At 38.2% G+C, this 24,892-nt stretch overlaps 2 protein-coding genes and 2 long non-coding RNA genes across 5 annotated transcripts; 3 read left to right on the top strand and 1 right to left on the bottom strand.

Moving 5' to 3' along the window:
- The first annotated feature begins 4,782 nt into the window (after positions 1-4,782).
- LOC121741746 lies at positions 4,783-7,376 on the top strand. The gene is made up of 4 exons (XR_006037919.1): positions 4,783-5,558; positions 5,638-5,706; positions 6,651-6,713; positions 7,173-7,376. It is a non-coding gene; the product is annotated as an uncharacterized LOC121741746 (long non-coding RNA).
- A 966-nt stretch (positions 7,377-8,342) lies between these two features.
- On the top strand, positions 8,343-10,750 carry LOC121810382. Its single transcript, XM_042211167.1, has 3 exons — positions 8,343-8,568; positions 8,647-9,171; positions 10,704-10,750. The coding sequence occupies exons 1-3, from the start codon at positions 8,343-8,345 to the stop codon at positions 10,748-10,750; spliced, it is 798 nt and encodes a 265-aa protein (XP_042067101.1).
- A 2,110-nt stretch (positions 10,751-12,860) lies between these two features.
- Positions 12,861-14,929, top strand: LOC121741747. The gene is made up of 4 exons (XR_006037920.1): positions 12,861-13,119; positions 13,199-13,267; positions 14,204-14,266; positions 14,726-14,929. It is a non-coding gene; the product is annotated as an uncharacterized LOC121741747 (long non-coding RNA).
- A 2,152-nt stretch (positions 14,930-17,081) lies between these two features.
- On the bottom strand, positions 17,082-23,610 carry LOC121741743 (splicing factor U2af large subunit B-like). Of its 2 annotated transcripts, none has more exons than XM_042134629.1 (14): positions 23,452-23,610; positions 22,534-22,666; positions 21,560-21,837; positions 21,354-21,467; positions 20,266-20,333; positions 19,620-19,690; positions 19,488-19,532; positions 19,346-19,405; positions 18,907-18,967; positions 18,700-18,812; positions 18,122-18,568; positions 17,858-17,996; positions 17,556-17,623; positions 17,082-17,446 (listed from the first exon to the last, which is right to left on the bottom strand). In XM_042134629.1, the coding sequence occupies exons 2-14, from the start codon at positions 22,645-22,647 to the stop codon at positions 17,309-17,311; spliced, it is 1,716 nt and encodes a 571-aa protein (XP_041990563.1). In that variant the 5' UTR covers positions 22,648-22,666; positions 23,452-23,610; the 3' UTR covers positions 17,082-17,308. The 2 variants fall into 2 exon arrangements, with proteins under 2 accessions (XP_041990563.1, XP_041990562.1); XM_042134628.1 differs by having other exon boundaries at positions 22,534-22,647.
- Between the last annotated feature and the right edge of the window lie 1,282 nt (positions 23,611-24,892).

Below are 24,892 nucleotides of genomic sequence, written 5' to 3'. Positions count from 1 at the left end.
CCGATTCCTGGTGCTGGCCGGTCCGCTCGCCAAACCATTAGAGTCGGATAGCGCCAAATCGGCGAAAAAATCGGCGGGCGGACGCCGATTATCGGGCGCTGACCGATCCGCTCGCCGGTCAGCTGGCCGCCATTGTAGGCGGGCGATCGGCGAACGATCGGCCAGCCTTTTTTTTAAATTTTCGAAATACTATATATACGCGATTTGCACGTCATTTTCATTCGCACCGCTTAATGAGTTTTCTCTCTCACTTAATTTCTGTACAAGAGCAACAACGTAAAATGAGTAACGCGGATGGTAGTAGTGGTGGGGATGCTGAGGAGTACGAACGACAAATGAACGAAGAGTTGGAGGCCTATACGTCCCGCGAGATAAACCGGTTGCTACAAAGGGCCTTGCAGCCGGCGGTACCTCAACCTCCACTCATTGTCCACCGACGAGCAGTGATTGATCGGGATCACGTAGCTGCACATCAGCGGCTATATGAAGACTACTTTGCGGAGGAGCCGCGGTTTGGGGCGCCTCTTTTCAGGCAGCGTTTTAGGATGCGTAGGGCAGTGTTTATGCGTATCGTTGATGCTTTGGAGCGTCGATATTTATATTTCCGGTTCAGGTACGATGCGCTGGCAGACCCGGCCACACACCTATACAAAAGTGCACTGCGGCAATCAGGCAGTTGGCCTACGGAGGCGCGGCAGACATGTGGGACGAGTACCTCCACATCGGTGAGACGACTGTCCTGGATTGTCTGAAGTATTTCTGTCAGGGCGTCATTGAAATATTTCGTGATCAGTATCTTCAAAGCCCTACCCTTGAAGAGTGCCAGGATCTGATGTAGATGCACGGGGAGAAGCATGGGTTCCCCGGGATGTTGGACAACATAAATTGTATGCATTGGGAGTGGAAGAACTGCCCCGCTGCTTGGAAAAGGTTCTACACGACCGGCTACAAGGGAAAGAATCCCACGATGATCCTTGAGGTCGTAGCTGATTACCGGCTGTGGATTTAGCATGCATATTTTGGGGTAGCTGAGTCGAACAACGACCTCAACGTCCTCAACTCGTCGCCCCTTTTCAACGAGCAGTGCCAGGGTGTCGGTCTGGCCATCAGTTTTATCGCCAACGGGAACCAACATGATATGAGCTACTACTTGGCGGATGGGATATACCCTAGGTGGCCCGTCTTTGTGAAGACTGATGCGAATCAAATTGTACATTTTTATTCCCCTAACTTTACATGATTTATATAGTTTGATGCTTGCAAAAGTATGTTTTATGGTGTAGGAATGAAGCCCGGATGGTGAAAAAGTTGTGCAAAAATTCCCCAGACTGTCCAGAAAGCTCTCAAAAGGAGGCACCCGGTCGGGTGTATTTTTAAGCCTAATAATTCCACCCGGCCGGGTGAAATTTTTAACTCATGCGGAGTCCAGAGCATATCACCCGACCGGGTGAGTTGTTCACCGATATATCACCCGGTCGGGGTGTTTTCAGCGAGGCCTCCAGAATCAGTTCGCCCGGTCGGACGATTTTCTCTTCTAATTTCGCCTGGTCGGGCGTTTTGGAATTCAAACTGCAATTTGGCAGTTTCTTCTCGGAGTTGAAGAATTAAAAAGGAAGAGAAATTGAGTAGGAAGGGAGGGTTCTGGAGATACGAAATTGGAGAGAAAAATCAGAGGAAAAGAAGGAAGAAGAAGAAGGGAGGAGGACCCCGGAATCCAATCTTCATCATCTCGGAGACGGACTACCATCGACTACCGGAAAACACCATTAATCTTTCGGTTTTTCTTCTTTAGCATGAGTGGCTAGTTTGTCTTCATTGCTCTTAACACTAGTAGGATGAATTGATTGTAGAGATTCTATATTTAATCATTCGCTTTGGTTTTCGTCTATGGTTCGGATTTTATTTATGCTATGTTTTGATGCATCAAATGTAGTATATTAATTGCCTCTTTCCAACGTCTCTTTAACTTGGAAATTGGATGAAAACTTAGATGAAAAACTTGTTAATTTTATCTTGTTCAGAGATAAATGTACAAGTGAATATTGATGTAAAAAAGTCTTCAAAGTTGAATTAATACTTACTATGCATCCGTAGGAGTTTAGTTTGATGAGAAGATGTTTATGTGTTAAGTGTTCAGCTAACCATAATATTTGTTAGTCTCAAGAAGTTAGTCTAGTATTTGCCACGCTTCCGCAGGAATATTAGTCTAATGAGTATGTACTTTTGGCTATGTGTTCAGCTAGCACTAGTACTATAATTCTTAAAGTATGTTTAGTACTTTTTAGAGTGTAAAATTGATACATCGTTCTCAATGGATTATGAACTTGAATATAGAATCAATGCAATAGTGATTCATCCGAATGTTGTTAGAAGCAATCGTTCTTTATCTCTTGAGTAACTCTATTTTCGTACTTTAGTTTTTAAATTTAGTTTATTAATCTTATCAACTCAAATTAAATAACCTACGCCTCCCTGTGGTTCGACACTCGAAGTACTACATTCGACGATGTATTCTTGCAGTATCGTTGTAATATTATAGTTATTTTTATTAAACTTGTGTGATCTTGCACTTGATATTTGAACTAGAAAATTACACATCAAAGACGATCAGATGCGCATCAGATGAGAGGAAGGCCTACTTTGCGGAACGACAGGAGTCGGCGCGTAAGGACGTGGAGCCCGCATTTGGTGTGCTCCAGTCTCTATGGGTAGCAATTAGGGTCCAACGCGTTTGTGGCATGTCGACTGCATTGCTGATATAATGTACGCCTGTATTATCCTGCACAACATGATTGTCGAATATGAAGGTGTACAACTGACTAGTTGGGCCAATGACGATGCTAATGAAGCCGGCCCAAGCCACGGCGTGGCCGCCCCCAACGTACGAAGGGGGGTACCTCACGATGAAGTCGGCCGCCTCAAGGCACATGCCGACATGAGCCAGTGGATGTTCATATTCGACTCCAAAAGAATTTAATTGAAGAGTTATGGGTGCGGAGGACTGCACGTCGTTAGATTTTTTTAATTAATGTAATTTTTTTATTTAAATATTATTATTGAATTTTCCCGTATCTGTGTCGTAAATTTAATTCCGTATTTTGTGTGATTGTTAATTATTTTTTTTATAATTTTGTTTATTGTGGCTAGCCTATTGCTTGTCCAATTGTTTGTCCTGATGATGTGGTAGGAGTAGTTTTTAGTGCTGATGATGTGGCCGGAGGAGTTGTGGCTAGCCTATGGCTAGCCTAAAACCATCGGAGAGGCTCTAAAGGGATTTTAAATCTTGTGTTTTTATTCAATAAAAAATTGGCCAGATTTGTGTTAATGGAAGTTATGGTGCTTTGGAAGATGTGCCAAATAAGTGGGCCGCCTAGATTAATAGATTCTTTTATTTTATCGTTTTTTTTATTAAAGACACCCAGTGTGGGCGGGGTTAGGCAGACCTCCAACCCGTAAATAAAAATCAAAATATGACGTTCCAAAACATGATCCAAGACCAAAAGTGGCTGGGATCCAAGACAAAAACATGAAAAGATAAACTGAAGGTCCCACAAGTCGGAAACCACCATACTATGGAAACTAAGCTAAAACCAAAATGAACAAGTGGAAGAAATAAATGTGAAATACCAAAAACTACCATAATAACAAAATCAATCCACATCTCTCCATCGGAAACAGAAGTTAGGATATTCCAGCTGGTCCATCATAACAAACGTCTTCAGGTACCGAGACGCAGAAACTCAATCGTAAAAGGACAGGCAGGGGTCTAGGCCCCCCTCCGTACAAGGAAGTCGGCAGAACGATTTCTCTCTCTGTAAATGTGTGAGAATTGAACCTACCGCTGAAAAGTCCTACTACAAATCAAAGTCATATGATATCTAAGATCCGCAAAACCAAGCCGTTCAGATGACTTGAAAGTAGATTGAAGCAATAATAATTGCAAAATATACATAAGTAGAGGAAATGTTCGTAATTTTTTATGACTTATAATCTATATTATATCGATAATATCCACAAAATATATACTCCATGTATTATAATTTTCTGTTATTAGACGATGAGTTAGTAAAATTGTTATGGTGTACTTACAAAATAGGTATTTGGCCTATATTAAAATTTGACTTGTTCTGAAATTGGAGAAATGGGATTCAATACTTATTTAGGGACGTTATTTAAGGGGAGTAATCAATTGCCAACTCATCATTTAATTGCTAACTATAACTAATTTAAGACAATAGGATTTTAGAAATCTTGTGGTCTAAAATTTGTCAGGTATAATTTTCGTTTTTACTAATTAAATCGAAAAAGATAAAAAAAACTACCAAATTAGGGTTTTGGATGAAAATGTCAATATAGTGTTTCAAAAATATCAACACAATGCTTTGAGAATGTTAACACATTGCTTATATTGACATTCTACATGTATTATATTGACATATTTTATATACTATGTTGACATTTGTTGTTGTACGAAAAAAATTGAAAAATTTTGAAATTTTTTTCAAATTTTGACATCGTAACATATGCAAGTGAGATCTCGTTAGAATCCTTATGAAATTATCTTTAATTTGATATATGTTGTGCGAAAACATAATTTTAAAGTTATGAGATATTTTTCAAAAGTTAGTTATAACTAATTTGTTGTAAATTGACCTTAATATCCTTATTGACGTTTTTTTATCGTATTGATATTTCGGGGCTGATGATCTAGGCCATTGATTTGAATATATAATAGCTATTATTTAATTGTAGTTAGCAATATAACACTCCCCCCGTTATTTAAATAGTTAAATTTGGTTAAATTTTAGTATCTTTCATAGTTTTTAAAATAAAAATATAAAATCATGAGATTTCAATTTTCTCAATAATCTCATCCATGCACAAAATCGACGTCTTTTAGTGATGTTAAAAATGACAATATTTCAATAAATAAATAAAAAGATGAATGAATAAAGAAAAAAGAAAAAAAACTTATTTTTTATGAAACATGTTGTTTTGAACATCATTAAAAGATGTCATTTTGTGCATGGATCAGTAGTAGACCCAGTGTAATACCCGTTTTTTTTCTCTATCTTTTTAAGTTAAGATTTTTATTTTGGGAACGAGCGTGTGATAGACTTTGACTAAAATACCATCCTTGTTATGTTTGGTTGATTTTGGAAATATTAAATGGTCGAATCGTTGTTGGTTAATCGTGTGGTGAAAGTAGTCGGCGAGATTGAAAAATAAAATACCACAATTTAATTAATACTCTAAATCAAATATTTGGGCCTATCATTTTATCTCTATTGCTCTAGCCTTTATTTCTTTGTAGTGGACCAATTTTTGAGAAGCCCAAATAATAAATAATTATTCTACTCCTCCTGCAGTCAAATTTTAGTCAAATAAATTTCTCCCAATCCCACTACTGTTCGGTTTTCTCCATATCTCCTTCCCTCCTAAAATCTCTCCAACCAAATAACCCCTTTTGACGCCACATACGTATATACATATATCTTCCCTTTAATCTCAACAAATTACCGTCTTCCGTTCTGCAATTCTCCTCCTCCTCCGTTAAGGTAATTTTCTCCTCCTTCAATTGAATTCGAAAACCTCCATATTTGTTGATTCCATAACCAAAAATCTCAAACATTACAGTGTAAAGGAGAAACTGGGAGAGTTGTTATTACCTTCTGTTGTGCAAATTTTTTCTTCTTCTTCCCAAAGGTATTTTCTTTTCTCCAATTCCATGTCATATATCCATACACTCATGGTAGCCACGAAATCAGATTGTAGTTCCTAAATTGAGACACTAAAATTTGAGAGATGATTTGTAAATTGTGGGAGAATAGCAGTAGAGAGAGTTTGATGTTGGTTGGGGAAGAAGACGGGTAGGTGATTGGGAGTATTTTATGTACTGACTTCTTTCATTTCTTTCTCTTTCCTCATCATTAATTTTATCTTCTTTTTACATATTTTCGTGTGTATGTGAAAAGGGTGTATACGTGTGTTGTGTATGGAATAGGGAGTATATTATTGTTTTAAAAGATATAAGGTTATGTTTTTATGTTTAAAAAAGAAAGAGATGGAAGGGGAGGCAGTACGTGTACTTTGAAAAAAAATGGGAGTTCTTGACTTTTATTTGCTAACGTGTTTTAAATTGGAAGTATATATTTAAGTTACACGTTTTTTCCTCTTCTGTTATTCTTTAGTTTTTGTTTAATGGGCTTGACTAATTAGTTTGAGTTGGTAGGAATATAATATATGCAATGCCTTTTCATTTATTTTGTTTTGGAAGCAGAATGGGCAGGGAGTATTGACGTGTTTGGGAGTATTTTAAGATACAAACTCCTTTCCATTCTTTATTGGATTTAATTGGATTGACCTTTTGAGTTTGGGTAATTTAAATTTATATATGGTTGGAATTTACATAATTGGCTTATATCAGTTTAGTGACTATCGGAAGTTTTGAAGTGAGTTTTGGTACTGTTATATATAATTGATGAGTCCGAATTCTTAATTTTCGAGTGACGTTGGAACAAGTTTGACATATGAGGTTTTGCTAAGAAAAGAGAAAGGGATAAATTGAACACACACACTTAGGATGCATGCATTGTTAAATTAATTATTTTGCAAAGTCTGATTTTTGCATATCATGTTATTTCGAAAAGGGTGAGCTTGTGCACGTTGTTTGCGGTGGGAACAGAAAGTGATTAAGGAGTTAAGCTGTTAAGGTGGGCTTTCTTTTTTAATAAGGACTATGTCCTAAATACTTTTTATGTGAAAGGAGGTGGAAAGTGTTTGTCTTGCCATGTTTTGTATTTGAATGAACCTATCTGAAGTGGCTATGCCATGTATGTTAAATCGAATTCGGGTCCCAGTAGGGCCGCAAACCCTGCTCGGACTAGTGTACACCCCGTAGATCGTGTGCTATCTCTTTGGAGTTGGCCGGTCTAGTGACTTGGTTCGTGGCCACGTTCCTTTTCATGTATGTTCAGATATGGTGATGGTGAATGTGGATGGAAAATGGTTGGCCGACCGAACTTGTGAAATATATGTTTTGGTGTACTTGGGTTTCTTTTAATTAAAACCCCCAAGGTCACTTGATTATGGCTTGACAAACTATGTTTTGGCATGTGTCCACTGAGTGCATCAAGTACTCAGCCCTGCATATTGTTTTTCTTAATGTGCAGATTGAGCGGCGATGGACGTGGAGGATGTTGAGCAGAGTCCATGGATTATTTTGTCATGGTTAATAATTGTTGGTTTTGTCGTGTCTTCATACTCGGTATTTTCCGTGTCTTGAACGCTTCCGCTAAGAGTCCTTTTCTTTAGAATTGTTTATTCGTGGAGAGTCTAACTCGTTTGAAAATTGTTTATTGTCCATTCTTTATTTACTTAAGGTTGGTATTATTGTTAGGATAATATTATGACGTTTTCAAAGTTAATCCAATTATTAAATTTTTGGTCAAATGTGTATGTTTTTTCCCCTTTCTTCCCCGCTCCTTTAATCCTCCCCTAGTCGCGATCATCCTATTGAGATTTTGAGGAACATGATGTTGTTATGTGTTGTGACGTCTAGTGATAATTGTTTGTGTATGCTCTATTATGTGGCCTTTACACGATGATTTGAGTCATGACTCGTATATATTGAAATATGATATTATGAATTCCTTGTGTGATTGCGGACTGTTTGGGGATGAACGTTAGACCTTACATTATCGATTCTAATTGTATGTAGCAACTCAATTATTGCTTCTCTGAGCAAACTAAATGAACGTGCAACAACGAACCACAGTAAAACTCTAATACCGAAAGGATAAAAGAAAAATAATAAGTATAAATGTTCGGAAAGTGTGAATGGAAGTTTGAGTGATGATAGTTGGTGTTACATGCGCATACGTAGCTTGATTTTGTATACGTATTCTATAATCATTATATATGAAAGGTTGCGTGAGAAGTCTTGATACGATAATGTAGTGATAAATAATTGGAGCGACCATATTAATCTATGCGTTTTGAATCAGAATGCCACCGAGACGTGGACGTAGACCTGGGCGTGGACGTGGAGAGGAGGACCCTGTGGACCCTCAGAATGTCGAGGGAGAGCAACCACCACCACCACCACCGCCTCCACCACCACCACCACCCCCGCCTCAACCCAAACAATACATTGATACCTTTTTAGGCAAAAACCCCCACAGTTCGATGGACTGGGAGAGCCGTCTAAGGCAAAGACCTGGATACGCACCCTCGAGCGCATATTTGATTTTATAGAGTGCACCGACAAGGAACGCCTCGCTTGTGTGACTTTTCAATTAACGGGGCCAGCAGATTTTTGGTGGGATACCAAGCTAAGGACCATGAACCCTGAACGCCGTGAAGCGCTTACTTGGGAGATATTCAAGGAAGAGGTGTACAATAAGTACGTTCCCATGAGCTATAGGCGAGCAAAGGTAGTTGAATTCCATACTTTAAAGCAAGGGAATATGACGGTGACAGAGTACGACCGTGCACTATGTGAAATTACTCGATATGCTCCCGAGTTGGTGGATACAGATGAGAAAATGGCAGAAAAGTTTCGTGCTGGTCTCAAGCACGAAATAAGAGTAGCAGTGGCAAGTCGCAGATGACTTTCATATTCTGAGATTTTGGCTTGTGCATTAGACGTGGAAGAAGCGTTGCCTAAGGAGACGACAGTAGCAAATACTACACCAGTGCCACTTCAACAACATAATTTCAGAGATAAGAGGAAATGGGATGGAGATCGGACTCCATATGATAACAAGAGGCAGCAACCCATCAGAAACCCACCGCAATATGGAGGTAGGAAGAGTGCTCCCTATCAGAGGGGTGACTTCCGGCCTAGAGCCCCCCAGTGTGCTAAGTGCTTTAAGAACCATTTTGGGGAGTGCAGAGAAAAGAGCAATAAATGCTACACTTGTGGTGGAAATGGCCACTTCTCAAGAGAATGCCCGAGTAAGATTATGGGGATGGGAGCAGGACAGAACAATCAAGGGTTCCGTCCGCAAGTGCGGGCACTACAAGCCGAACCGAGGGGATACTTACCCGCACCACAGCAGCAGCAGCAACAACGTCGTCAAGGACTTCCCACTCAGGCAAGGGCATATGCTTTAAAAGGGAAACAGCCGACGAACCAGCAAGGGAATCAAGAGCAAGGAAACTTGGCAGGTATGGGCACGCTCCTCGACATGCCTATTGTTGTTTTATTTGATACGGGTGCATCACATTCTTTTATATCAGCATCATGTGTAAATACTTTAGAACTGCCTATCAATAGAACTGAACAAAGAATGAGTGTGACTTCACCCGTAGGAGGAACTATAGATATTTCACAAATTTGCTCGAATGTAGAATTTACTATGGGAGAACTTAAGCTAGTTGCACACAAATTACAAGTTATGTCGATGGGGAGTGTAGATATAATTTTGGGAATGGATTGGTTGGCCGAGAATCATGTTACCATTCGCTGCAAAGAGAGAGAGATCTCTTTTCAAACCCCGGGAAATGAGCCGACTATATTTTACGGGATTTCTATGAACCGACGCAAGTCCATAATTTCTGCACTTCAAGCGACTACTATGATGAGGAAGGGATGCTCGGCGTATCTCGTCTATCTAAGTGGAGAGGAGAAGAAAGAAAGAAGCATAGAGGATGTGGCAGTAGTGAAAGAATTTCCCGACGTTTTTCCTAATGCCTTGCCAGGACCGCCACCCGATAGACAGTTGGAGTTTACAATTGATTTGGAGCCAGGATCAGCACCGATATCTAAGGCACCATACCGTATGGCGCCTAAGGAATTGGAAGAACTTAAGATACAACTACAAGAGTTGCTAGACTTGGGTTTCATTAGACCCAGTGTGTCGCCGTGGGGAGCACCGGTGTTGTTCGTGAAGAAGAAGGATGGGACACTAAAGATGTGCATAGATTATCGAGAGTTGAACAAGTTGACACTCAAGAACAAGTATCCACTGCCGAGGATAGATGATTTGTTTGATCAACTCCGTGGAGCTGGAGTATTCTCGAAAATGGATTTGAGATCGGGATACCATCAACTGAGAGTCCGACGAGAAGATGTGCCCAAGACAGCTTTCCGAACTAGATACGGCCATTATGAGTTTATAGTGATGCCTTTCGGATTGACCAATGCCCCGGCTGTATTTATGGACCTTATGAATCGTGTATTCCATCCATACTTAGACAAGTTCGTCTTAGTCTTCATAGACGATGTCCTTATCTACTCAAAGAACGAGGAGGAACATGAAAAACATTTGAGGACTACCTTGGAGACATTAAGGGCCGAGAAACTCTACGCCAAGTTCAGTAAGTGTGAGTTTTGGCTCAAAGAAGTGAATTTCCTTGGGCACATAGTGAGCGCAGATGGAATTCGAGTAGACCCCGCAAAGGTGGAAGCTGTACAGATATGGAAATCACCAACCACACCTAATGAAATTCGGAGCTTCCTAGGACTGGCGGGATATTATCGGAGATTCATCGAGGGATTTTCTAAGATAGCGAGGCCAATGACTCAACAACTAAAGAAAGGGGTCAAAGTGAATTGGACGCCGGAGTGTGAGGCCAGTTTTCAGTTATTGAAAGAGAAGTTGACCACCGCACCAATTCTCGCTGTGCCAGAGCCAGACACTAACTACGTGGTGTATACCGATGCATCAAAAGTTGGACTTGGATGTGTACTTATGCAGGATGGGAAAGTGATTGCGTATGCATCAAGGCAGTTGCGGCCGCATGAGTTGAACTATCCGACGCATGACTTGGAGTTGGCAGTAGTTGTACATGCTTTGAAGATTTGGAGACACCATCTTTATGGAGTTCGATGTGAGATATATACGGACCATAAAAGCCTCAAGTACTTCTTTGAACAAAAGGATTTGAACATGCGCCAGCGTAGATGGCTTGAGTTGGTGAAGGATTATGATTGCAGTATAAACTACCACCCAGGAAAGGCGAATGTAGTGGCTGATGCCCTAAGTAGAAAGTCTCAACCTCAATTGGCCACTTTTCTCACGAACGAAGAGAACTTGATACGAGAGTTCAGTAAAATGCGATTGGAGGTAGTGAGAGCACCCGAGACAGTGGAAGGAAGGATCGCCACCTTGGTAATGGAACCCGACCTAAGGGCTAGAATCGTGGAAGCTCAAAGACGCGATACTTTACTTGAGAAAATTCGTTCGGAAGTGAGGACAGGGGAGCAAGAATATTTTCACGAGGAGGCGGATAGTGCCCTCACATTTAAGGGCAGGTTGTGCGTGCCTAGAGATGAAGGGATTAGGAATGAAATCATGAGGGAATCACACGAAACACCGTATACTGCGCACCCGGGGAGTACCAAAATGTATCGAGATATGAAGAGACAGTTTTGGTGGAATGGCATGAAAAAACATGTAGCGGCATTTGTTGAGAGGTGTCTAGCATGTCAGCAAGTGAAAGCTCTACATCAACGACCTTATGGGAGACTACAACCACTTGAGATACCAGAGTGGAAATGGGAGCACACTGCAATGGATTTCGTGACAGGATTACCGAGATCACAATGAGGAAATACTGTTATTTGGGTGATTATTGATCGTCTCACAAAATCTGCTCACTTTGTACCGATTCGTGATACCTATGGAGCCAATAAGTTGTCTAAGATGTATGTGAAAGAGATCATACGTTTACATGGAGTACCAGTGACTATTACATGTGATCGTGATGCGAAGTTTACCTCTAGATTTTGGATGAGCCTACAACGAGAGTTAGGCACTAAGTTGAATTTCAGCACTGCATTCCACCCGCAGACTGATGGGCAATCAGAGAGGACGATACAGACTTTGGAGGATATGTTGAGAGCCGTAGTGCTAGATCAATGAGTAGATTGGGAGGAAGTGTTGCCACTAATAGAGTTCGTTTACAACAATAGTTATCAGGCGACTATTAACATGGCCCCGTATGAGGCATTGTATGGGAAGAAGTGTAGATCACCACTTTACTGGGATGAAGTGGGTGAGAGAAGAGTTCTTCGACCAGACTCGGTGGAAGAAATGATTGAGATTGTTCGACAAATTCGTGAGAGGATCAAGGAAGCTCAGGATCGACAGAAATCATATGCTGATGTTCGAAGAACCGATCTCCAATTTGAGGCAGGAGATAAAGTTTTTCTAAAGGTAGCCCCGTCAAAAGGAATAACTCGGTTCGGTGTGAAAGGCAAGTTGAGACCACGATTTATTGGACCTTATGAGATTCTTGACAGAGTGGGTACCGTAGCGTATAGATTGGCGCTACCACCAAGCTTTGGGAGAGTACACAACGTTTTCCACGTGTCACAATTGAGAAAGTATGTGTTCGACCCTAACCACATAATTCATCAAGAGGAGATGATGATTTTGAATCCGAATTTGAGTTACGAAGAAAAGCCCGAAGCCATTCTGGATCGGAAAGTGCAAGAGTTGAGAAATAAGTCTATTGCTTCGGTGAAGGTTCGGTGGAGAAATCATGGCATTGAGGAAGCTACGTGGGAATTGGAAGACAAGATGAGGGAGAAGTACCCAGAATTATTTGAATGATCTAAGCAAATTTCGGGACGAAATTTTTGTGAAGATGGGTAGATTGTAATACCCGTTTTTTTTTCTCTATCTTTTTAAGTTAAGATTTTTATTTTGGGAACGAGCGTGTGATAGACTTTGACTAAAATACCATCCTTGTTATTTTTGGTTGATTTTGGAAATATTAAATGGTCGAATCGTTGTTGGTTAATCGTGTGGTGAAAGTAGTCGGCGAGATTGAAAAATAAAATACCACAATTTAATTAATACTCTAAATCAAATATTTGGGCCTATCATTTTATCTCTATTACTCTAGCCTTTATTTCTTTGTAGTGGACCAATTTTTGAGAAGCCCAAATAATAAATAATTATTCTACTCCTCCTGCAGTCAAATTTTAGTCAAATAAATTTCTCCCAATCCCACTACTGTTCGGTTTTCTCCATATCTCCTTCCCTCCTAAAATCTCTCCAACCAAATAACCCCTTTTGACGCCACATACGTATATACATATATCTTCCCTTTAATCTCAACAAATTACCGTCTTCCGTTCTGCAATTCTCCTCCTCCTCCGTTAAGGTAATTTTCTCCTCCTTCAATTGAATTCGAAAACCTCCATATTTGTTGATTCCATAACCAAAAATCTCAAACATTACAGTGTAAAGGAGAAACTGGGAGAGTTGTTATTACATTCTGTTGTGCAAATTTTTTCTTTTTCTTCCCAAAGGTATTTTCTTTTCTCCAATTCCATGTCATATATCCATACACTCATGGTAGCCACGAAATCAGATTGTAGTTCCTAAATTGAGACACTAAAATTTGAGAGATGATTTGTAAATTGTGGGAGAATAGCAGTAGAGAGAGTTTGATGTTGGTTGGGGAAGAAGACGGGTAGGGTATTGGGAGTATTTTATGTACTGACTTCTTTCATTTCTTTCTCTTTCCTCATCATTAATTTTATCTTCTTTTTACATATTTTCGTGTGTATGTGAAAAGGGTGTATACGTGTGTTGTGTATGGAATAGGGAGTATATTATTGTTTTAAAAGATATAAGGTTATGTTTAAAAAAGAAAGAGATGGAAGGGGAGGCAGTACGTGTACTTTGAAAAAAAATGGGAGTTCTTGACTTTTATTTGCTAACGTGTTTTAAATTGGAAGTATATATTTAAGTTACACGTTTTTTCCTCTTCTGTTATTCTTTAGTTTTTGTTTAATGGGCTTGACTAATTAGTTTGAGTTGGTAGGAATATAATATATGTAATGCCTTTTCATTTATTTTGTTTTGGAAGCAGAATGGGCAGGGAGTATTGACGTGTTTGAGAGTATTTTAAGATACAAACTCCTTTCCATTCTTTATTGTATTTAATTGGATTGACCTTTTGAGTTTGGGTAATTTAAATTTATATATGGTTGGAATTTACATAATTGGCTTATATCAGTTTAGTGACGATCGGAAGTTTTGAAGTGAGTTTTGGTACTTTTGTATATAATTGATGAGTCCGAATTCTTAATTTTCGAGTGACGTTGGAACAAGTTTGACATATGAGGTTTTGCTAAGAAAAGAGAAAGGGATAAATTGAACACACACACTTAGGATGCATGCATTGTTAAATTAATTATTTTGCAAAGTCTGATTTTTGCATATCATGTTATTTCGAAAAGGGTGAGCTTGTGCACGTTGTTTGCGGTGGGACCAGAGAGTGATTAAGGAGTTAAGCTGTTAAGGTGGGCTTTCTTTTTTAATAAGGACTATGTCCTAAATACTTTTTATGTGAAAGGAGGTGGAAAGTGTTTGTCTTGCCATGTTTTGTATTTGAATGAACCTATCTGAAGTGGCTATGCTATGTATGTTAAATCGAATTCGGGTCCCAGTATGGCCGCAAACCCTGCTCGGACTAGTGTACACCCCGTAGATCGTGTGCTATCTCTTTGGAGTTGGCCGGTCTAGTGACTTGGTTCGTGGCCACGTTCCTTGTCATGTATGTTCAGATATGGTGATGGTGAATGTGGATGGAAAATGGTTGGCCGACCGAACTTGTGAAATATATGTTTTGGTGTACTTGGGTTTCTTTTAATTAAAACCCCCAAGGTCACTTGATTATGGCTTGACAAACTATGTTTTGGCATGTGTCCACTGAGTGCATCAAGTACTCAGCCCTGCATATTGTTTTTCTTAATGTGCAGATTGAGCGGCGATGGGCGTGGAGGATGTTGAGCAGAGTCCATGGATTGTTTTGTCATGGTTAATAATTGTTGGTTTTGTCGTGTCTTCATACTCGGCATTTTCCGTGTCTTGAACGCTTCCGCTAAGAGTCCTTTTCTTTAGAATTGTTTATTCGTGGAGAGTCTAACTCGTTTGAAAATTGTTTATTGTCCATTCTTTATTTACTTAAGGTTGGTATTATTGTTAGGATAATATTATGACGTTTTCAAAGTTAATCCAATTATTAAATTTTTGGTCAAATGTGTATGTTTTTTCCCCTTTCTTCCCCGCTCCTTTAATCCTCCCCTAGTCGCGATCAACCGTATTTTCTATCCTTAGAAAATGCGGGCGTGACACCCAGGATTTTCATTATGGAGGATCCAACTTATTCATAACAATTGTTGAATATTTTTAGTGTTGACGATGTCAAAAATAGCCCGACCCATTAAAGAACCGAGAGTGAGATGGATGAGAAGAGATAAATAATTTGAGAATAAAACTAATGATTGCCTTGTAGAGTTTTGTATGATTATATACTTCCTCCCTCCATCTCTACGAAGTATGAACATTTGGTTTAGTTCAGGGTTTAATATTCTCAATATTATTCTTTTTGGTTTAATATTCTCAATATTATTCTTTTTCTTACTTTACCATTTCTTCACTTTAACTATTTATTACTCACTCCGTTCCATAGTAGTGGAGTCATTTTGCTATTTTGGTACGTTCCATAGTAGTAGAGTCATTTTCCTTTTTAGTAAAAGTCATCACATTTCTTCTCACTTACTTTTCCCTATCTCTTACTTTATTCTCTCTACTTTCTTCTTTCTCTTACTTTATTACTCCCTTCGTCCCATAAAAATATATGCACTTTCTATTTTCGTCTGTCCTACAAAAATATGTGCATTCAATTTTTGAAAAGTTATATCAATTTAATAATGTAGGTCCTACTATCCACTAACACTACTTTAACTACCATTATCATCATCCTCATCTCTCTTACTTTATCAATTTTGTCTTAATTCCCGTACCATACCCATTGCCCATATTTTTATGGGACGGATGGAGTATCTTTTTATTTAATTAATTACATATCATTTTCTTAATCTCCGTGCCGGAAAGAAATGCCTCCACTACTATGAAACGGAAGGAGTATCATTTTTATGAAACGAGTGCATAAAAGTGACCGAGACTTCTAAAGTGGGACAGAGAGAGTAATTGATAAAGTAAAAGAGAGAGATAAAGAGTGGTGTAAGTTTTGTTAGTTGAAAGTGGACTCCGCATCATTAGAAGTGTAGTGTAATGATATAAGTTGTAAATAAAATGATATGTAAAAGTAATGTGTTGTTTAACTATTCTAAAATTAGAAAGTTCATATTTTTTAAGGACGGACTAATAAGAAAGTTCATATTTTTCAGGACGAATGAAGTAGTAGATGGAGTAGTAAAAACACAAACTATTGGGGGTTCCAAGGACCTCCCTCATGCGCCCACGTAGGGCCGCCACGGGAATGGATGTGATAATTAAAAAAAATGAATTTTTTTTTTTATAATTTCAAAGGTCATGACGGATCAAAATTTGCTAAATTTCATAATTTAAAGACTATTATCCCATTTTTTAGTTAGTCAAACTTCGAATTAGTTTACTAATATTTAGTTATTTTAATATTCTCATCCGTCCTTAAAAAATTGACAAACTTGTAAATGACACGAGTTTTAATGTGCAAATGATAAAGTAGGAGATAGATGAGAAAAAGTAAGACAAAGGGAGATAGATGAGAAAAAGTAAGACAAAGGGGAAAAAGATAGTGAAAGTAGTACTCCTATTAGCGTATTAATGAATTGTGTAGTTAAAAACTTTCCATATTTAGAATTGTGGGACAACACAAAATGATGAAACTATTTTTTAAGAGGGGGGAGTATATTTTTTTGTGAATAATGTATAGTTATTCTGGATTACCGATGTCTAAAATTTGTTATTTGAAATTATGAGGTTTGAATAGTATATAGTGGACCAATCTGCTCCTATCTTATGCCCCTTCGATTCCAACCTATGGGGAGGGTTTTGCCACAGTTCGTGTCCCTTGTCGCGAGGCTAGGTTCGCCCCTGTAATGTTTACTCTTCCGCCGAAGACTATCTCAACTGTGCCTTAAACTAGGGAGCCTCATGGTGACCATGGCGTACACACTCTCATCTTCATCTGACGAATCTGACTCCCATTTCAAATTTGTGGTGATTAGAGTTCTAATACACAATCAGTAAAATAAGAGAAAAAATGATGCAAAAATTTATATAAATAAAAATAGAACTAATTTTGACAGACGAAACCAAATAAAACTATTTATCATGGACAATGAAGTTCTATTAATTGTTAAGCAACTTTGAAGAAATAGAGTCTCAGTGGATATAAGAAACAAGGTAGCAAGAGTAGACTAGGAAACATCCTATAAAAATCATAACACCATACCCCACAGACATAGTTCTAGAAGCGCAGAACATAATCACAAGAGGCCTATGCAATAGATCATACTTCAAATCCAAGTAAGTTGACTTCCTACAAGAGGGAACTATCCGCTGTAATCTCCCTCCGAAAACTTCTCTTCTGGGTAGAAAACTGCAACAACCTCATTTCCACCGAATTTCCTTCCATTCAGTCCTTGCCGAGCTTTTACGGCACTTTCAGTGTCCGCGTATTCCAAATACACCTATACATCACCAGTTACAATTATTATAAGTAAGACTCAACACAATATATGATTGCAGCCTAATATATACATCTCTTCTAGTGGAATCAAAGGATGCTTAACAACTAACCTTCCCTACACCTGGTGCATTTTCTACACCAGCAACGGGACGAGGAATTACTAAGTTCACCAACATACCTGAAAATTTTTTTATTCCAAAAGTCAGAACCATCGTTTTAATAACTAAATAATGTATATCAGCAGCATTTGGTGCTACAAAGTAGGGTGTACGTGTGTGTAGAATGTTCCTTGTAGCAGAGCAAGGAGTTGCAAAAAAATGCAAAAGGCGAGGACAGCCCACAAAAACATAATTAAAGACTGACAAAATAGAGAAAAGGTAAATTTAGAAGCAGAGGAGCTAAGATTACTAACCAAACTTCCCACATTCAGTTCTCATGTCTTCGAGTATATCTTCATAATCATCATCATTCATGAGCTCATCGGGGGTAACCACATTTGTTAAGCAAACAACCTTTGTAATCGGTTCAATATTGGGTGCTAACATGAGCCTCTGCAAAAAGAAATGACACCATTTCAAGTTTCAACAACTGCACCAGTCAGACTCACATTTGAAATCAACAGCCTTGAGGATCATGATAAGAACACAAGGATATCAGAGATCATGAGTATCATTACCTGTAATGCAATTTGTTGTTGCGCATGTAATAGCACGCTCTCCTGCTCAGGTTTAGGCTGTGTTGTACCTTGATTAGCACGCCTAACAGTGAGCGTTTTATCACCCATCTTTATCCCATTAAGAGCTGCACAAGCAATATCTGTAACAGATAAGTCCTGGTAAACACAAAATGCATAGCCTTTGGAGTTCCCTGTTTCTCTATCTTTAACCAGATCAAAACCCCGAAGTGGTCCAAAGGATTCGAGCAGCTCCCTGATTTGCGATTCTGTGAAATAATACGGCAATCCACCAACAAATATGCGGTCAGGGCCTTCAAGCCCCCCAGCAGATCCTGGTGTTAACCCAACAGCTGCAAGATTCAGATTGGGATTAGGTTGACTGGGGCCCAGAGTGGCAGCAAGCGAGGGGTTATAGTCACTCGGTCTTCTAACTTTAACTGGGGCACCCTGAATAATAAAGCAGAAATTACTTTCAAAAGCATACTACCAAATGATGCAATTGTCATTTCAGAACAAACAATAACCAACTCAGAATCAAGTAAACTTTAATTTCCACAAGCAGTTAGATGAGTTGCTACCTCAAAAATAATGCCATCTAAAGCCATTGCATTGCTAGCCTCTTCAACTGATCTCATCTCCACAAAAGCAAATTTCTTTTCATGGTTAATGTAAACATTTACCACGGCATCTCCTGAATAATGAAAAGGAACGGTATGAATGATTGATAAACTCTCTCATAGATACATGGGTGACCAAAGGATTTACTAACAGTGTAGAGATGTTACCTGGACCAGCAGTATTTCCTCCAATTGCTGACATAACATGACTAAAGAACGTTGCCACAGACTGCACAAGGAGAACATGAAAATGAAATGCTTAGCTGATCATACAGAACATTGAAATAAAATACATATGAGCAAGAAAAGAAATAGACAACTCAGGGATTAACAGCAAAGGCCGTGAGAACGACAGGACTTTGTTTTAAAGATTGAAAATGTAGCCCTCTAATTTCAAAGAAAACTGTGGATATGATGTATCAACAGAACCACTCCATGCACTTGCAAATAACAGCATGGGAAGAATCATAACATTCATAAACTGGTTGCAATAGGGTTAGACTAAAATAGAAAATATTAGGCATTAAGCCATCTAACTAGTGCCATATTTAGTAACGGATACAATACGAAAACTATGGAGAAAAATTGAGATAGAACTCAGTATCACCTGTTCATTAGCAGTTGGCGGAAGACCACCAACATAGACCCTGCGAGCATGCCTGGTGGCCTGACAAAACAAAATTTCATTAAGAACTTCTCATATTTACGTATTCAGAATTAACACAATACATAAAGCAATATAAAGAGACCTGCTGAGTCATTGCCTGCACTGGCATAACAGGGAGGGCTCCAAACTGCAATCAGATTTAAGATACGTCTTTAGAAGCTATATTAAAGAGCTAGTGAGCTACAACGAATGCTAGAGGTAAAAGTAAGAGAACCTGTCCTCCTGGCAATGGTAACATACTGGGGAACATTCCAGGAATTGTGGGGGTGGCTCCAGGAAGCTGACCTGTGAATGCAACATCAAGTTACATCAAACATAAAAAGGCAGTCTATTCTAAAGTTACAGGTGCCAGAGTTTATATTAGTTAATATATACTTTTCCATGATTATGTTCTGATACAGGCTATCGATTTACAAAAGAACTCTAACATCTATTATAATTCTGTAAAAGCTACCAGACATGCAATCCTGGTTAGAGATGGACAAGACCTGTAATCATTCTTCCTTGTACATAAAAGCTACAGAAGTCGGCTCATGCCCATTGTCAGCACAGTGGGGCTAGTGGCCCAACATTGCCTTCTTAGAACATTACATAGCACATACAAAACAAACAAACAAACACAAACACAACAAGAAACCAAAACTCTCTCAGTTCCATCACCAAGCAAATAATTAAATAACAACAAAGTGAACTGTCAATTTTAGGGACTACTACTCCAAATTGTGGTGTGCAATTGAAGGACCGAGTACGCTTACCAAAATGAAACCATTTTATTGGTACGACCATTCCACACTAAATCACAAAAAAGAAAATACAATAGTTATCATCAATAAAATTGTAGAATAAGTGTTTGGCTGTACCTGCTACAGCAGCAGCAGTATTTGGAAGCAAGGTAGCAGGAGCCATGTCAAAACCACTCATCCTTTTGCTGTAGAGTACAATATTAATGCCAGTTACAAGCAAAACATGTGGGAGCAATAGTTCGATTTAGACCAATAACATAACTTTCATGAGTAATTGAACCAAAATTAATTAATTCAGGTATTATAGAAGGGCAGCAGATATGACGTAGAAGCAGAGTTCATATTAGTAAAAAACAATTCTGGTGGAGCTGCCTTATCTAGAAAGAGTTAAGAAACACAAACATAATCACTTTAAAAATCTCCCAAAATACTGCTCGGAAGAATAACTAATTTCAAACAATATACACCAGTAGCATGTCAGGTCAATGACATACTCTAAATAACGAATATAGGCTACTGAGAGTTCTAAATGAGTATAATGCAATCATAGCATATCCATGCAACAACGACGTTTAAGCCAGCTATGTGTAACTAAAGCCTTCAACCTTGTCTGCTAATACTATAATTGTTTTCATTTTTCTCCAAAGACAAATTAAGTGTGGCCAATGCTATCTGTTAAATGCATGAAATCTTTTACGTTTACTTGACAAATTTTACTATAAGCATCAAACACAATGTGTATTACTACCAATGACACGGTATTACTACCAATGACACGGTATTCTACGATTTTTTTCCTCAATCAGCAAAAGATAAAATAGTAAAATCAGAGTAATTTAACACTCTCTCCGTACCACCCTAAGTGACACATTTTCCTTTTTAGGAATCCCACCCTAAATGACACATTTCTTAAAATAGAAATGCCATTCTCTCTACTTTTTCTCACTCTTACTTTATCATCTCTCCACTTAACTCACAAAACAACACTACATAAAATCTTGTGCCAAAAAGGAAATGTTCCACTTAGGGTGGGATGGAGGTAGTAGTACTTTTTTTTTCTCAATGTAAAGTTCGAAATTAAGAAATAAGCATTCTGCAAATTTGATGGATTTCCTTTGCATTTTGAAGCACTGCGTAGAGAGGCACTTTCAGATCTGAAAGTCCTAAAAGATAAAGAACAAGAGAAGAGCAGCATCACAAATTACCTTTTAGAACGTGAACGGGAACGCGATCTTGATCTGTGCTCAGATTTAGCCCTTGAACGAGACCTGGATCTGTGTCGGTGCCTTTCTTCCCTATCTTTATCATAATCTTTCCGTCTGAGTTTAGAATATTTTACTTTAAGTCCTTACCAGTAACTAATAAATTACCACTGTTGGTAGAAAGATATAGAAAGTTGCACTTATCTCACCTGTCATAGTCTCTGCTTCGGTAGTAGTCATCCTCATCACCCTTATCTCTGGTCCTCTCCCTTCTCTCACTTCGATCTCTGTGGCGATCTCGGTGATGTCGATCACGATCCTTATCCCGTTCCCTTTCCCCGTCTCTGTCTCTACCCCTCTCCCTTTCCCGATCCCTATTCCTCTCTTTTTCCCTGTCTCTATCTTTGTCTCTACTACCTCTTTCCCTCTCCCTGTCTCTGCTTTTAGACTCCCTCTCCCTATCTCTTGCATGTTCACGAGATTCATGCTGCAAAAAGTGAAGTTTAATAAATGTAACACTAGGCAACATATTAAAAACAGACAAACTGAGAAGTTCACTCTCCACCTGATCTTTCCAATGAATAAAAAGAAACAGCACAACAAGATGTAACAAATTTTTTTTGTAACTTTCCATATGTGACATGGAAATACATGGATGCGTGGATCTCCTAATGGCTTCCAAAATTAAATATTTTTCTCATATTAAACTTTTCTTTTCCCTCCACTGCTATAAACTAATCTAGTCTTTTGGCAAACTCCAGTTGTCTGAAAAAGATTATCAACTGTCATTCTAGTTTTCAAAGCATCATAGAGAAACAAGCATTCTCGAGACAAGTATGATTTTATATGGAATATCAAAAACCTAGCGGCCAAAAATGCTGAATATAGCTGGCATTGAAATAATTTATTTGTCATAAATAAAAGCAGACCTACTAGCCTGTCCCATTCTGGGGTGAATTGAGAAACTTCTCCGATCAGTCACCAACATTAAGTATATAAAACCTCCGAAATCCACAATATGGGAAAAGTTCAATAAACAAACCCAGAAAAATATATCTTCAAACTAGTAAGATAAACCATCAAGCAAAAATATCACATTTAAAGGGGCACTTGCAGCATGCAATTAAAATTAAAACAGAAAGTAGATGTTCCAACAAAATGAGTTAATGGTACATCAAAATACCTTGGGTCCAGAACTTGAAGAACCCTTGTGAGCTTTCTCCTGCATGGCTGCTAGTTCAGATGATTCTATACGAGATGGAGAAATGGAATTTCCATCAGCCTCGTGAGTTGCCATCTGAAAAAAGTGTTTGAGCCTGGGTTAAGATGGAGAGAAATTAACAGAGTGAATTTTGAATCCTCATTTCTTAGCAATGTAACTTTCTTAGCAATGTGACTAACGTAAAGTCAATATTATGTCTTTAATATCAAACATATGAACCTCCACATATAACAGATGCAAACTACAAATCAGCAATCACAATATTCATACCTACAATTTTTGTATATACCTGAACTCTACTTGCATCATGCATTTCCTAATTCATAAAACATATCAGAATGCTACATGATAATTAAGAAATTTAGGCTGCAGAGACCCCCAAAAGTGTTAGCTAAACAGGGGATTATGGCATGCAGTTCATCTGATTCTCATGACCACACAATATATAGCCTGTGGTTAATTAGACATGGCATGGACAAAAGGTGTGCCTTGTAGGTGTTTAGGCAAGAATTTGGGCCGACAAGCTACAGTATCCCAATTATAAATCTTCCTGATTCCATAAAGTAATTTACTTAGAAACAAAAAACTCGATGATAGCAACTGCAACTGCAACAGCACCGGCGGTAATCTATACTAAACATAAAAGCAGAGTTTTGGGGAACGTTGCCACGTTTCCTCTAAGAGGGACTATTAATTTCCAATACTTCGCAATTAATAAAAACAAACAATATATCAAACATCAATATCTCATAAATCTTATCATTCTAATTTTTAGATACATAAATTCGAAATCAGGATAAATGAGAAAACTTGCAGGCCACTCTTACAGTCGGCTGAATTGGGAAGAAGAAGGTGCAACATCAATTAAGAAAAATTGACCTTATGAACAGAAAATTAGGGCTATGTGGTTGAGTTCAAGCAGAGTAGAACAGATAGCTCGGCGGCGGGGGAGTCGACGAACTGGCTGAGGCGGCGGCTGTTGTAGATTGGTGTGTTTCGCTGGGAATTAAAAAGGTTGGGGCATTTATGTTTGGGCCTATAATTACTGGGATGTGAATGAATTTATAGGCGTGGATGTACGGTAGCTAGATTTTGTATTGCCACGATTTTATTTGTGTGGGCCTAAAGCCCAATTGTTTAATTAATCATTAGAGCATCCACAACCGTGCTCTTGCCAGCGGCACGGTTGTGGGCCCGGGCGGTACTATTCATGCCTGCTCTCTGGCAAGAGCACAGTACCCACAACTGTGCTCTTCCGCAAGGACGAGCACAATTAATATAAAATTCAATTAAACAAAAACATTTCCATAATATTAAAATTCATTTAAAAACCACAATAAATATTACAAATTACAAATAAAATTAAAAATTACATAATTAAAATCCTAAAAATTAAAAATTACATAATTAAAATCCTAAAAATTAAAAATTACATAATTAAACTCCTAAAAATTAAAAATTACATAATTAAACTCATAAAAATTGAGATTTAGAGAGTTGTTTAGTATAGTGTCATTTTTTGTGTTTGAAATGAGAGTATTTATAGATGAAAGTATGAATTTTGGGGTAAAAATAATGAAAAAAAAATAAATTAAAAGTGTGGAAAAAATGGATATATATTATAAGGAAGTGAGAAAATATTTTTTTTATTAATTTTGAATTTTTCAGATTTTTTCAATTTTATTAAAAAAATAATAATAAAAAATGATAAATCAACGGGCCAATCAGAAGCTGCCACGTCGCCACCTCGTGCTCTTGCCGCTGGCACGGACGTGCTCTTAGCTAAGAGCACCACCCTGCCAGCGGCAGGGCGCATCAACGGACGAGCTCTGTCCTTGCCAGCAGCAAGGACGGCGGTGAGCATGCTGCTCACCACTGCGGATGGTCTTAGCCCGTAGATTCTTGGTTCACAATGTTATAGATGGAGTACTATTATTATTCTGTATTATTATTATTTTATTTAAAATGCAATATATTAGTAAAATAGTACATGATTTTCGCTAAGCAAATAGGATTAGTTAGATTATAAAAATATTTATTTGACTAATTTATAATATACCAAAAATAGAAGACAAATAAATTAGGGTTAATGTTTTTGGATTTTTTTGCTATTTTCTTACTTTTTTGTATTGTATCTAAACTATTTATTTCTATTTCGCCTTATTTCATTTATGATTACACTCAGCATCACTATTTCAGTATTTTTGTAGTCTCTTCTCTCTCCTCTCTCTATTTTTGTTAAGTAACAAAGATAGATAGTCTTAAATTGTTTCTTAGCTACAATGACGGACTAGGATATATAACTCGTGGGTCGAATATA

This window comes from Salvia splendens, chromosome 7, assembly GCF_004379255.2.
Source record: "Salvia splendens isolate huo1 chromosome 7, SspV2, whole genome shotgun sequence".
NCBI lineage: Eukaryota > Viridiplantae > Streptophyta > Magnoliopsida > Lamiales > Lamiaceae > Salvia > Salvia splendens.
The sequence above is the reverse complement of the archived record's forward strand: the minus strand, read 5'-3'. Positions and strand labels throughout refer to the sequence as shown.